The 14592-nt window shown below is 36.2% G+C and overlaps 1 protein-coding gene across 1 annotated transcript; it reads left to right on the plus strand.

Annotated features, from left to right (window-relative positions):
• The first annotated feature begins 5304 nt into the window (after nucleotides 1-5304).
• LOC121369500 (carbohydrate sulfotransferase 11-like) lies at nucleotides 5305-12265 on the plus strand. Its single transcript, XM_041494607.1, has 3 exons — nucleotides 5305-5612; nucleotides 7221-7267; nucleotides 10100-12265. The coding sequence occupies exons 1-3, from the start codon at nucleotides 5426-5428 to the stop codon at nucleotides 10946-10948; spliced, it is 1083 nt and encodes a 360-aa protein (XP_041350541.1). The 5' UTR covers nucleotides 5305-5425; the 3' UTR covers nucleotides 10949-12265.
• Nucleotides 12266-14592: the final 2327 nt, after the last annotated feature.

The raw sequence follows: 14592 nt of genomic DNA on the forward strand, positions 1-14592 counted from the left end.
AGTGGCTACTTCATGTTCATTTATTTCATTTCAACTTATGTTGTGCTTATATCCAATTAAGGTTCAAGCACGCTGTCCTTGGAATACACCTCAGCTATCTGGGATGTCTGTCCAGGACAGTGGGTTAGTTGTTAGTGGTTAGTGATAGAGAAGAGGGTGTAGTGGTCGTTAAAACTCGCTCTGGGTGGGAGCCGGTACCGAGCTTCTAACCATGTACCTACGACCATTATGTCCGATGCCTTAACGACGACACCACGACACCACCGAAGGTGTTGACTCAAATGCTGAATAGTAGCCATTGCAAAACAAATACAACAACAAAAACAAAAACAAAAAACCCCAAAGAAAAACCTATCGGATATTGAAAAGCGTTAAATGGCTAGGCTCAATCAAATTCAATGTAAACACGCAATCGGCATGCTTCGATTCATTCGGAGGGTCAAATCAGTGCACACACAGTACGCTGGTTGGTGAATTCTACAGAGTGTGTCTTTGCCTTTCATATAAAATGTATTCACAGAAAAAATATTAAAATTGTTCTCGAAATTATATCCACAACTACACGAAGAATCGGTGCTAATGTCAACTCTCGATATAAGTCTGTTTTTAAATAACTACACCCGTGTTTTAACTTGGTATGCAATACATTTTCTCTGCTATTACCAAATGAATAGTATGGTGCAACGCATGGGACATCGGGATTTATTTCTTTTTTAAATGAAATTATGTTTTGACAATTTCGAATTTTAGCTCAAAGGTTGTTCCAAAGTTTTATTGTTGAATGGATAAATGACGATTGAAGTAAATTAGTTCTAGCAGTGGGTAAAGAAATATAATTTCGATTTCTCAGCATGTAAGGGACTCTTTGTTCAACTGTTTGTTGGATAATGTGTATAATAAAATCAGGAACCATACCTTTCATTATTTGCACAGCTTTTTGAATTTACGCCTGGAAGTAAGTGTTGCTAATCCAGTTTTGTAGTACAAATGACTTTATGGTTGCAAATTTAGGCAAACCCGTGATTGATCTAGCGGCTTCTAATTGTACTTTTTCAATAATGTCTTCCTCGACTAAAGAACACCCATCCCATACTTCCGATGCATATTCTAATACGTGGCGGATATAAGAAGGAAATGTTTTATTTAACGACGCACTCAACACATTTTATTTACGGTTATATGGCGTTAGACATATGGTTAAGGACCACACAGATATTTAGAGAGGAAACCCGCTGTCGACACTTCATGGGCTACTCTTTTTGATTAGCAGCAAGGGATCTTTTATATGCACCATCCCACAGACAGGATAGTATATACCACGGCCTTTGTTACACCAGTTGTGGAACACTGGTTGGAACGAGAAATAGCCCAATGGGTCCACCGACGGGGATCGATCCTAGACCATATTTTCAATAGTGTTTGTCGATCTAATAAATATTTGTATTTCCTAAGTACAGAAATATTTACCGAAGTCGATAACAAATATTACTGATATATGAACATATGAAAATGCATAGACCTGTATGGTTCTGGTATACTCCTTGTTTGTTCTAATTTTTAACAATGGCGCTTCCTTTTGTTTGTTTGTTGTTGTTTTTGTTTTGTTTTTAAAAATCTGTTTCTATATCAAATTGTACGTTGCGACTATTATAATAAGCTCTTTTTCAAATAATAAGTGATGTTGCAGTGTTTGCATCTTGAATGCCATTATTGGAGTAATCGCAGTCAGTAGCCGCATTAATGGAAACACAACACAAGCAAGCACCAGCACCGCAATCGGACGCACCCGGACCGCAGCCGCATTAATGGAAACATAGCTGAAGGATTTCGATTTGTTAAATATGTTACAATTTTAATTGTTTGGATTGTTTTTGCACCCACCCCTAGGTTCCGACGCCATATAACCGTAAATGAAATGTGTTGTGTGCGTCGTTAAATAAAACATTTCCTTCAACCCCTAGGTTGAATAACTTGTTTTTATTTTAAAATGTAATGCAATTTTGTGAAGTGGTTTGTTTGTTAATGTAATCTGGTTTGATATTTTTTTCTACTACAATAAAATTATGTTAAACATATTAAGTGTTTAGTTTCCTTTGGCCCTATTATGACAGAAATATTTTATTATGACTAAATTAGATACTAGTAATTATAAATACTGAAACTGTTACGAACTATTACGATATGGATACGGAATCTTGTCGATTTACAATGTAGATTTTCGGTATTTGTCTCATGTCTTTTGTGTTGTTTGTTTCAGAATGAGACAACACGATGCAGATATTTAATTATATATATATATATATTATTTTATGTGTCATACACAATTTATAGAACGAGTTTGGAAATTATTTTATTTCTTCGAGAACTTAGCTAAATGTGATTATTTATTTATTATTTACATACTATACATATCTACATTACGATTGTAATCGATACATAATTAATGTTAGTAACATCCAAATTATAAAGACGCCGAATTACAAACACAATTAAAGAGACATTCCTGAGTTTGCTGCAATCTTTAAGATGTTATCGACTAACAGAGACTTTTTAACGATTGTAATTACAAATATATTTTTCTGCATAAAATATTAGTGACTCTATATTAAACAAACGTACTTCTGATAGTTCTAATATTTGCACTAGGTTAAATTTCATATTATTTCCTAAAATATATTTTTTCGTACGTACGAAATTATTTGAATGGTGGCACAGTGGTAAAGCCATCGGACTACAGACTGGCAGGTACAGGGTTCGCAGCCCGGTATCGGCTCCAACCCAGAGCGAGTTCTTAAGGGCTCAATGTAGGTGTAAGGCCACTACACCCTCTTCTTTCTCACTAACCACTAACCAACTAACAACAACAGACAACCCAGATAGCTGAGGTGTATGCCCATGACAGCGTGCTTGAACCTTAATTGAGTGTCCCTTTAATAGTTCTCACTATAAGAATTATTATAGTTTTGTTGTTCAGAGTAAAATACTATATATTAGTCTTATTTGGGAACACAAAACTGAGTTTTAAAATCCTTCAAAAGAAACAGAAATGCTAAAGAGGGGTAATATATAAACATTTCCGGAGGGGTAGGTGTGGTCTTCGATAGAACCTTCGGCTCTCACCTTTTCGATCTGTGTGTGTGTGTGTGTGTGTGTGTGTGTGTGGTGTGTGTGTGTGTGTGTGTGTGCGTGCGTGTGTGCGTATGTGTGTGTGGGTATGTATTGATGTATGAATATCTTTATATTGTATGCATGTCGGGTTTGACTAGTAGGCTACATCTAGATATTAAAGCGGCTATATCCGGAATATTTTTTATTATTTAAGCATATAGAACAGAAAATCCAATTACGTTTGGTGCATATATGACGCCGCACTCCGCACTGGTTTCACTACGCTGGCTTATCCAGGTCAAAAACAAAGACAGTATTTTGAAAGTGGGATCTCGGTTTTCATTGGCTTATCACAAGTGTGGAATTCCCCAACAAAAGATCACGTGAGATTTCGCAATTTTTGAACAAATTTAACTGTCTTGATTGAGGGGTCGTCTCATATCTCTAAAACATATTTATATCCATAGAGGTATGGTATAACGCCTTTCCAGGGGTTGGTGGGTGGGGGATTTGCCTTGAAATTTTCACAGTGGCCAGCTGTTGGCATACGCGTTACATGTAAGGGGGCGTTACTAATTACGTAACGCTCTAGGGGTAGAGGAAGACGGTACTGTGTTCGATTAACGTAACATTTTTCAAGACTATGTTATTTGTATTAATTACTTAAGGTGTTTTTTGGAAATGCGCGGTCAGTCTAGGATCGATCCCCATCGGCGGGTATATAAAAGACCATGGTATGTGATATCCTGTCTGTGGGATGGTACATATAAACGATCACTTGCTAAAAAACAAAATGTAGCGGGTTTCCAAGGCGCGTGTGCAGGGATTTCAGCGGGGTTGGGGTTATAGACCTTGTTGAGCGAAGTTTATATGGGGCCATGGTCCCCCAGAAAATACATTTCAATTTTTTTTAAGCTTGGGCAAGTAAGGGTTTCGAACTCCAATACCCTCCCCCTAAACATGCACCCGATTCCTCTCTAAGATTATATGTCAAAATTACCAAATGTTAGACATCCAACAGCAGATGGAAGGAAGGGTAGGATATGTTTTATTTAACGACGCATTCAACACATTTTATTTACGGTTGTATGGCGTCGGATGATTATTAAATCAATATGCTCTAACTTTGATGTCATTAAACAACCCCCCACTAACTTTACCCTTTCCAAACGAAAGAATATTTATTTGAATTTGTCGATTTTAACACGTAAAATTAAGAAGTGAAAACGTCTACTTTAGTATATTTTATTTTAAAAATATATACATGATCAATGTGTTATACAAACTAAACTTTGAAAGTTCTACTAACACTTTATAAAATATTAATTCTGAAATAGGAAGGTACTATTGTCGATAATACGTTGTCGAGATCAAACCGGTTTTTACGAAAGACTCTAGTACCGTAACCTCAACCGAACGTTCTTCGTGCAGCGCAAGATTTCTCTTTTAATTTTTTTAGACGAACCCTACAATTTGAAATCGGCAAACGCACGTGTTAACTGAAACTGACAACAGGCTGTCGTTTGTGCTTTGCCGAGCTATGGCGGCACAGGCGACGAATCGAGCGTATACTTTTGACGATATCCGTTCATAGCGAACACACACGAGTTTTTTAAAAGTGCATTTGAGCTTGTATTTCATATTTGTACATGATGTTATAATATGGTAACCAGAGAATGTAACTCTAAGACACGGGCACAGGACATAATTTTTTTTCCCTCTGATAGGCTAATATTGAAACATGTTTTGCATATGGCTGAGGTTGTATTGGGAACGATAATTATCTACTCGGTTGCTATCCTAACGTGTATATTCTGCTTTGTTATAAATAGTACATGTGTATTAAAAACAATTATCAACTTCTTAAGTTAAGATCTTGGCTGAATTTCAGATAAAACTTATCTATCTGTTCCCAGGTGGTAATCGCGCGAGATTAAATGCGGGAAATGCCAGTGACTAATCTTCAATGTTTATAGCAGTGATAAAAAATACTCCTCCCCCTGCCCCTCCGCCTCCCCCCTCCCCCCAACAAAACAAAGAAACAACAACGATATCTACCAGTACGTGTGTGTACGTGTCAAATACGAGCACATGTACGCTGTGTGTGTATGTGTAATCAAGTCGAACGAGAAGCATCAGGCAATGATACAGCAGCTGTTTGATCACGTGACTAAATGGCAGGCAGCAAATTTACATACCAAACACAATGGTGCCTAGCCGCTTTGCTCTGCCGTCGAACGTTTCCCGACCAAAGAAACTTTGTCAATATGCACTGCAACTATGTAGCTGACGTTTGCAGCCGTCCCCTGCAACGTAGATGGTTAGATGTCGCCGGAGCTGTCAGGAAGTTAGCGTTAGCTGTTTTATAAGGTTTGGTTCCGACATGAAGAAATGGCCGCGCGTGTTCCTGTTTTTGTTGGCGCTAGGAGTGTTCATTCCGATGTTGGTGTTGGTCTACACTACGTCATGGCAGCAGACGACTTCAGAGAACAACGTCAACATAGGTATTCTAGTGTTCATTTATTTGTCAAAAATCTTGTAGTACGAAAAAATCTGAAAACAAGACAAGACAAACAAAAACAAAAGTTTGGTAAACGCAATTGCTTGGAACATTTTTTTATTTTTTTATTTTTTTAATTTAAAGACCTAAAATGCAGATCTATTTTAAACTGAAAATGATTCATCAGGAATGTCAGCTAAAGCTGAACGAGATAAACAATTACATTCGGAAATAAGAACGTCCTGTAGCCATGACCTCTTAACACAAACCATCTGTGTGTGAGCCGATCGACATTATTAGGCTATGTAACGCAAACTCTGACCACATTCATAACATTTTGTTAATGATTAACAACTACTGTTTTAAAATTGTGTAGTCATCTCTGAAGCTTGCGTAACGAATCGCAACGCGCTACTGAACAGTACTTTCATCCACCATGACGCAATTTGACCAACATTAATGGGTTTCCTGTTTATATTTGACATTAATAAATAGTTAAAATACTAGATTAAAAAAGATAAAAAATCTGTTAGAAAAGTTGTGCATAACTGCATGTATTTAATTTGTAAATAAAAATGACACCTGTTTTTAGCATTACACCACTCTTGACAAACACCATCTACCAATAGTACCATTCCCCATAACGGTTTGGTAATTCATCCCACATACATGTATAACAATCTCCCTCTCTACCTGGTATAGCATACTTGTTCAAGTATCTTTACTAATCTTCAAGGAAAGGGATTAAATGTGTATATGTTAAAAATTCTAATAAAGTAAACCATATCCTAGTTCTTTGTTTTCTAGAAACTTAAAGAAAATTATCTTCTTAACTGTTTAAGGAGTTTTAGACTATTAACTACTCAGTTGCCCCCTAAACAAAAAAAATCCTAGCTACGGCCTTGACTAACTATAGATAAATGTGCTTGAATTTGATAAACATTGGTCCTCCTCTTTAAATTCACAAATAGAACTATATTCTTAATTAAAATCCACCTGTTTAAATGTATTATCAGTAAGCACCTTTAAATCCCCTACCAGTCCAACTGGAGAGGACTAAAGGTTTCAACTCTGGCCTTCAATCTGTCTGTCTGTCTGTCTGTCCATCGGTCGACCCACACATATAATTTTAGGGATTTGTTTTCACAATACCTCAACTAAAATTTTGTGCATAGCTTTATCATCTTCTGCTACTGGTCACATTTGACTTTGATGTCGATATAATAATTTTGGACAGAGTTAATTCCCTTGAATTTAGGAAATAAATTTAGTTTTGGGCTTCTGTTTTTGCAATGCTTGAAGATATTGAATTGAAATTTTTTGTATAGCTTTATTATGTTCTGTTACAGATCAAGTTTGACTTTCATGGCACTTTACCCCTTTTTCACAGAGTTAGGTCCCTTGAACTTAGGAGATATGAAAATTTGTTTTCCACTTTGTTTTAGCAATGCTTGAAGATATTGAGATGAAATTTTGTATATAACTTTGTCATGAACTGTTACATTTAAATTTTTCACAGTTATGATCCTTGAATTTAGGAGATATAAAAATGTGTTGAGCCTGGTATTACTCTCAAAATGCTTGTTTTAACTATGTTTATTTGTTTTCACAGGTATATATAAGGGCAGCCGACTGATGAATGAAACAAATGACAAGCATGTATGTATCTTTGATATATGTATCTTTGATCATTATGCAATACTCACCCTTTCCATTGTCAAATTAGCTACAAAGTGGCTGCAGCATTTAGTATTTGGTTAATATTTTTTTTTGAAATTAACCACTTTTCATAAATGTTCTAGGAAATACTCTACATATGTGAAAACTGACTAAAACAGAATTCTTTCCAGTACGAGGCCTGGTTACATAATATGCAGTTGCATGGACAGTTTAATGTCACAAAATAAATACTGTCATCAGTGTAATATTATAAGTTTGTTTTAACGACACCACATTAATTAATCATTGGCTATTGGATGTCAAACATTTGGTAATTCTGACTTGTAGACATCAGAGGAAACCTGCTATATTTTTCCATTAGCAGTACGGGATCTTTTATATGCACTTTTCCACAGACAGGAAAGCACATACCACAGCACTTAACCAGTTGTGGTGCACTGGTTGGAAAAAGAAAAACCCAGTCAGTTGAATGGATCCACCGAGATGGTTCAATCCTGCGACACAAGCACCTCAGGCGAGCACTCGACCGACTGGGCTAAATCCCGCCCAAGTCATATGATTAATGTACTTTCTTCAGTGTAATGAAAAACTGACATAATCAACATGTTACTTTGTAAGTATAATGTCATATGATCAGCATATCACTTCATCAGTGTAATGTCATATGATCAGTATGTCACTTCATCAGTGTAATGTCATGTGATCAATATGTCCCTTTAGTAATGTCTTATGACAAACATGCCACTTCATCAGTATAAAAAGTTTCTTTGTTTTGTTTAACGACACCTCTGGAGCAAATTGATTTATTAATCATCGGTAATCTTGACATAAAGTACTGTGAAAATATGAATGAACAATTATAGCTGTACTTTGTCCTGCAATAATATGGTGTGTCTGCTACAAGTAAAAGAACAAAACAAAAAACTAAAATATTTGTTTACTTTATTGCATTGTTACCATTTATTCAGTAAACCCCCACAAAAAACTGGATCCATTGAAAGTTATCACCTTGTGATAAAAGGTCAATTCCATTCATAGAAGGAAATGTTTTATTTAACAACACACACAACACATTTTGTTTACGGTAATGTGGCATCAGACATATGTTTAAAGACCACACAGATACTGAGAGAGGAAACCTGCTGTTGCCACTTCATGGACTACTCTTTTTGATTAGCAGCAAGGTATCTTTTATATGTACCATCCCACAGACAGGATAGTACATACCACAACCTTTGTGGTTGTGGAGCACTGGCTGGAACGAGAAATATGATGATGGGTTCAATCCTGACAAAGCGACACCAAACTTCCCTCAGGCGAGCAGGGGCAGGATATAGCCCGACCGACTGGGGCAAAATCTCCGCCCAAGTCATATGATTAATGGGTAATTTCTTCAGCAACTGTAATGTACAAAACTGATGATAATCAACATGTTAGCTGCATCCACAGATGAATGATGGCATGAAGTAATTGCACTGATGGTTGAAGATATTCTCAAATTGCTAGAAATAATCCACTTTTTTCCTCATTGACTTGGAGTATTCTATCCATTAAAATGTATGTTTTATATGTATATGAAATAAAAATTGCATCATTAGCTATATTATTCAGCATCATTCTACATATATAAACTAATACATCATTAACTAAACGATTTTTAACAATGAAACTGCTATAATTGGAATGGCGTCAATAATCCAGTGATCTGAGGTACAATAGGTACAAAGCTCGATAAACTAATAAGCTAATAAACCAATCCCTGTAAATTGAAATAATACATATTACACACAGTTTGTAAGTATTCAGTTCAGTGATGGAGAAAACAAATTGAATTTGGACTAAGTCAATTATGTTTGCTGTCTTTGAATTACATGCAATATGGTTATTACAATACATTTTATGAATGCTACAGTTGACATCACAAGTGTGGGACATAGCCCAGTGGTAAAGCATTCGCTTGATGTGTGGTCGGTATAGGATTGGTCCCCCATCTGTGGGCCCATTGGGCTATTTCTCGTTCCAGCCAGTGCACCACGACTGGTATATCAAAGGCTGTGGTATGTGCTATCCTGTGTGGGATGGTGCATATAAAAGATCCCTTGCTACTAATGAAAAAATGTCACAGGTTTCCTCTCTAAAACTATGTGTAAGAATAACCAAATGTTTGACATCCAATAGCCAATGATTAGTAAACTTTACAAACTTTTTCTTTTTTTCTTTTTAAACACAACAAAACAGTAGGGCATCATGTGATTGCTTTACTACTGGATGAACTACATGTATGTCCCATTCCAACTAATTTCACAGTTACAATAGTCTACTACTACTACTGAAGTAAAGTTTGTTTTATTTAATGACGCCACTATAGCACATTGATTTGTTATCTTATCATCGGCTATTGGACATCAAACATATGGTCATTGTGACACTGTTTTTAGAGGAAACCCACTGTCTCCACATAGGCTACTCTTTTATGACAGGCAGCAAGGGATCTTTTATTCCCACAGGCTGTATAGCACAAACCATGGCCTTTGTTGAACCAGTTATAGATCACTGGTCAGTGCAAGTGGTTTACAATTACCCATTGAGCCTTGCGAAGCACTCACTCAGGGTTTGGAGTCGGTATCTGGATTAAAAATCCCATGCCTCGACTGGGATCCGAACCCAGTACCTACCAGCCTGTAGACCGATGGCCTAACCACGACACCACTGAGGCCGGTCTGCTACAACTACTACTACTACTACTACTACTACTACTACTACTACTACTATATCTTGAATATATATTGTATTATGTTTTCTTTTTGATAGAAAAATCCCCTGCATAATTGGATGAGGTCCAAGTGCGATGCCTTACAGCTACCACAGGACCAAACCATGAAAATCTTCACCCTGAACCACATCATCGTCAACCACAAGCACAAAGTGCTGTACTGCCAGGTTCCCAAGGTGGCCAGCACCAACTGGCTCCGAGTGTTCATCTTTTTGTCGGGGAAGGTGAAGGCCACGAATCTGATGGCTCTCAAGGCATCCGACGTGCATGGGCAATACGATCACCATCTGACCTACCTGAGTGACCTGAATACAGACGAGATAAGAGTTGTTATCAGAGAGTACTTCAAGTTCATCATTGTTCGAGAACCGTTTGAGAGGCTCTTGTCAGCGTACAGGAACAAGCTGGAAGCTCAGACTAATTCCAGCAGGTTTTTTCACTTGAGGTTCGGCAGGAAGATAATAAAAAGATACAGAGACAGTCCTAGTGAGCAGTCTTTGGAGAAAGGGAACGATGTGACGTTCCCGGAGTTTGTCAAGTATATTCTGGACCATGACGGGATGGAGGAGTTCAATGAACACTGGGCCCAGTTGTACAACCTCTGTATGCCGTGCGTCATCAACTACAGCTTTGTGGGCAAGTATCACCGGATACAGCAGGACTCCAAACAGATTCTGGAGACCATCAACGTAGCAGACATGATCCAGTTTCCCCCCAGGTCAGCGTCGTACAAACACAAGAAAACTGAAGGGTTGCTCCTCCACTATTACAAAACAATTCCTAGAAAACACTTGCAACAACTGTGGAAGGTCTACCACTTAGATTTTGTGCTCTTTAATTATACTGTTCCATCAAGTATGCAGTCATTATTAGGTCTGGTTACCTAGACAGGTGGACTCGTTGATTATACTGTTGTATTACATATAGTCATTGGATCTGGTTACCTCGACATTTGGTCTCTTTAATTATACTGTTCCATCAAGTATGCAGTCATTATTAGGTCTGGTTACCTAGACAGGTGGACTCGTTGATTATACTGTTGTATTACATATAGTCATTGGATCTGGTTACCTCGACATTTGGTCTCTTTAATTATACTGTTCTATCAAGTATAATCATTAAAGCTGCATCCTAACCGGACGTGTGCGATGCGAGTGATTTTTTTAGAATCCATTGATTTCAATTGCTGCGTACGTATATGGCATGACAGATTGATGTAGTCAAGCGTGCGACACAATACCGATAGGAATTGTTTCTATTTTTTGTCATGCAACATGATCGACAAACATATATTAACTAATCAAACAACTTTTACTTGGCGGTTTCATCTGTTGATAACAATTTAAAAAAGAAGACTGTCATTATGATCGCGTCTGGTTAGGATAGATAGTGTTGTGTCGCTCGCATCGCTCACTCGCGTCGCACGCGTCAGGTTAGGATACAGCTTAAGTCTGGTTACCTAGACATTTGGTCTCTTTAATTATACAGAGGTTACTGTACATGTATATTATGAAAGTCATTGATAACCATGACAGCAAAGTTTATTTTAGTCACTGCTTTCTACACTTACATGATTTTCAGTACAGTCACTGGTAACCATGACTACATGGTTTTGTTCTTGTTTAGTAGGCTACACAGTGAATGGTTGCCACAACAACCTGAACCTTTCGACTTATGGTACCACATCATCAAGTGTACAGCAATTTGGATACGGATTTTACTTATGGTATAAGTAAGTCACAAGTGTGAATTTGTTATCGGTCACTGTGGTGTGAACTACCAGTATCAGCTCAGTTGAACATATCACAAACATTTGAGACTTGATCATCTTAGTTATTGATATATACACAGTATATATAGATGTATCATAACATCAATACAAATTATATATATATATATATATATATATCTATATATATATATAAATTATATATATATACATTTTCTACACAACCTCTATATATATATATATATATATATATATATATAGAGGCTGTGTAGAAAATTTAATATATTAAAGTCACAGATCCTAGTCTGAACACATGAAAATAGGCACAAAGTTTGGTTAATGTACAAACCCGTAACACATCTAGATAAAGTTGTAACAGAGAGACAAAGAGTCTGTGATGTTGAAATGGGGAAGTACCCTCTACAGGGTTTCTACCAGAGGGTAAAATGGGTATGGCGCCATACTCAAATATTTTTGCAGATTTTATTTTTTAAGTTAACTTTTTGACAAAATTAATTACTCTTATCTTTACTGTATGATTTGTTTTTAATCCTAACCCTAAACTTAACCCATTTTCTTTCTGGAGGAGGCCACTCATACCCCCTGTTGACTGTAGTTGCATTCACTTCCATAGTGCCATACCAAAAATTTCTTTCTGGCAGAAACACTGCTCTAAAAATAGAGCTTGTCTCCACAACATTTACTAATCAGAGGTATGTGCTTTTTTTTGGAAGGATTAAAAATTAATTTCATAACATGACACTAGAATGACCAGAAAGACTTCGGATGTACAAAAGTGGATACTGTAAACAATAAATAAAAGTAATGTTTGATTTCATTTGTCAAAAGTGGCTGTCACTTTAAACATTATCTGCTGTTTCATTTAAATTAATGTGGTTATCAACAAAATGTTACTATTACATTCTGCAAAATAACTGATACATACATTTGTATGTATGAATATTATATTTAGAATACTTTCCCTATTGGGGTGGCAGAGCTGTGCTTCCATGTAGTGTGTAAGGAGATGAGGGAGGTTTTAAAAAGGTGGGGGGGGGGGGTGAGAAAAGAAAAGGCTACTGGGGTCTTCTCTATGTAGACAAAAGGGGCAAATGGGGCACTTCAAATAATTCGTTTTATGGGTGGTTGTGGGTGGGGGGATAGTTTAGCAAACTGCCCCTTTGCCTCCAAAGGTATAGTCCTTGGTTTGTGATGAACTGTTTCATCAATTCATCAATTTCATCAATTAGTTAACTACACCACACACCTAATAGCCAAGCTTTATTTCTGTGCTGGGGTGTTGTTCAACATTCATTGATTTATTGATTCATTCATTCATACACCACACAAATAACTGAGAGCTTGGCAAATCAGATAGCTGATAATTGTAGTACAATAATAGTAATGACTACATGTATATCATCTATCTTCCCTGAATGTAATATTTTATGTGTTTTTTTGTATTGTTTGTATTGATTGCCCGAGTGTGAATGCCCCCAAGTATACATAGGCTATTTTTCCATTTGCTTGTATAATGTTCAGAACTTACATATAATTATTCTCTACAATCATCCCATGGATGGAATGCTTCAAGTCCGATGTATACTCAACAACAAAAGAAAGGCAGATATTTAAATATTTTTAATTTGTGAAACCCCCAAAAATATCAAGACATAATAGAACCTCTCTTAACTGGATAACCCTTAAAACAACAACTTTTTACTTGGTCCTGAAGGTGTCCAGTTTAGAGAGGTTTCAATATATATATATATATATATATATATATATATATATAGTTTTATAATACAATTAATTTGGTAAATAAACTGTCAAAATGGGCCTAACATGTTGACAATACACTGATAATGTTAATAGACACAAAAACTAATTAGATTCAAACCGAATAATTTTAATAAAATAAAACAAAATTAATATTTACGTTTCTTTTCTTCAGTGTTTATTATTAGCTTATGATAAACACTTATCTCTTTACAATCGATTTTATATGGTGACTGAATGCTTTCTAATTATTAGTATAAGCTTATTACAAAGGTACTTTGTTATCTTGTGAGCCCAGCATATTTGAGGTCTAGATATGGTCCCAGATATTAATTTTAATATTAGCTACTATTGTCTATCTTTGAATCACTGACATATTTAGATTGTTGGCAGATCTCGCAGTTTAATGGGAGCTATTGCTGGCAACCCATCAATCCCTCAGACTGGTTCAAGGAGAGGGACTTTTTGCTCTCCTTAGCATATAAATTAAAAAATAAAATAAAATATAAACAAATAATAATAAATATCAATGCTCAATATACATGGGAAATACAGTAATATTTTAAGTGGCTCCCCATAATCTAAGTTAGGGGAGCAAATATGAATTAATAATTTTCCTTAAGTTTTCTATAGGTTTGTGTCGGCTTGGTCTCTTCAACTCTGAGATAGAGAATAATACACAAGTCCATGTTGTCAAATGTATTTAAAGAGCAGCGAGTTAAGATACCTTTAGAAACCATTACCGGGTAGTTGTACGATAAATCATCTCCAACAGGCACAAGTGTATTATTCTATTTCTTACACACCCTTAAAAAGTAATTTCTAATGCTGTTTAACGAGAAAACACAAACAAAAAACCTGAACATTAATGTTTAAGAGTATAAATTAATGATGTCATAGACACAAATGACATACTAAAATATAGCGCTACCTGTTTATGGTTACTCTGGACACTTGGTTCATGGCCTTGGAATAGCCAAGTCTGTGTGTGAAAATGAAGTTTGACTACATTTGTGTATATTT

Source organism: Gigantopelta aegis, chromosome 3, assembly GCF_016097555.1.
Source record: "Gigantopelta aegis isolate Gae_Host chromosome 3, Gae_host_genome, whole genome shotgun sequence".
NCBI lineage: Eukaryota > Metazoa > Mollusca > Gastropoda > Neomphalida > Peltospiridae > Gigantopelta > Gigantopelta aegis.

Coding starts and splice junctions, on each gene's coding strand:
- LOC121369500 (XM_041494607.1), top strand. CDS start 5,426: ATGGTTAGATGTCGCCGGAGCTGTCAGGAAGTTAGCGTTAGCTGTTTT. Junction 5,613..7,220: donor AGAGAACAACGTCAACATAG/GTATTCTAGTGT, acceptor TTGTTTTCACAG/GTATATATAAGGGCAGCCGA. Junction 7,268..10,099: donor ATGAAACAAATGACAAGCAT/GTATGTATCTTT, acceptor TCTTTTTGATAG/AAAAATCCCCTGCATAATTG.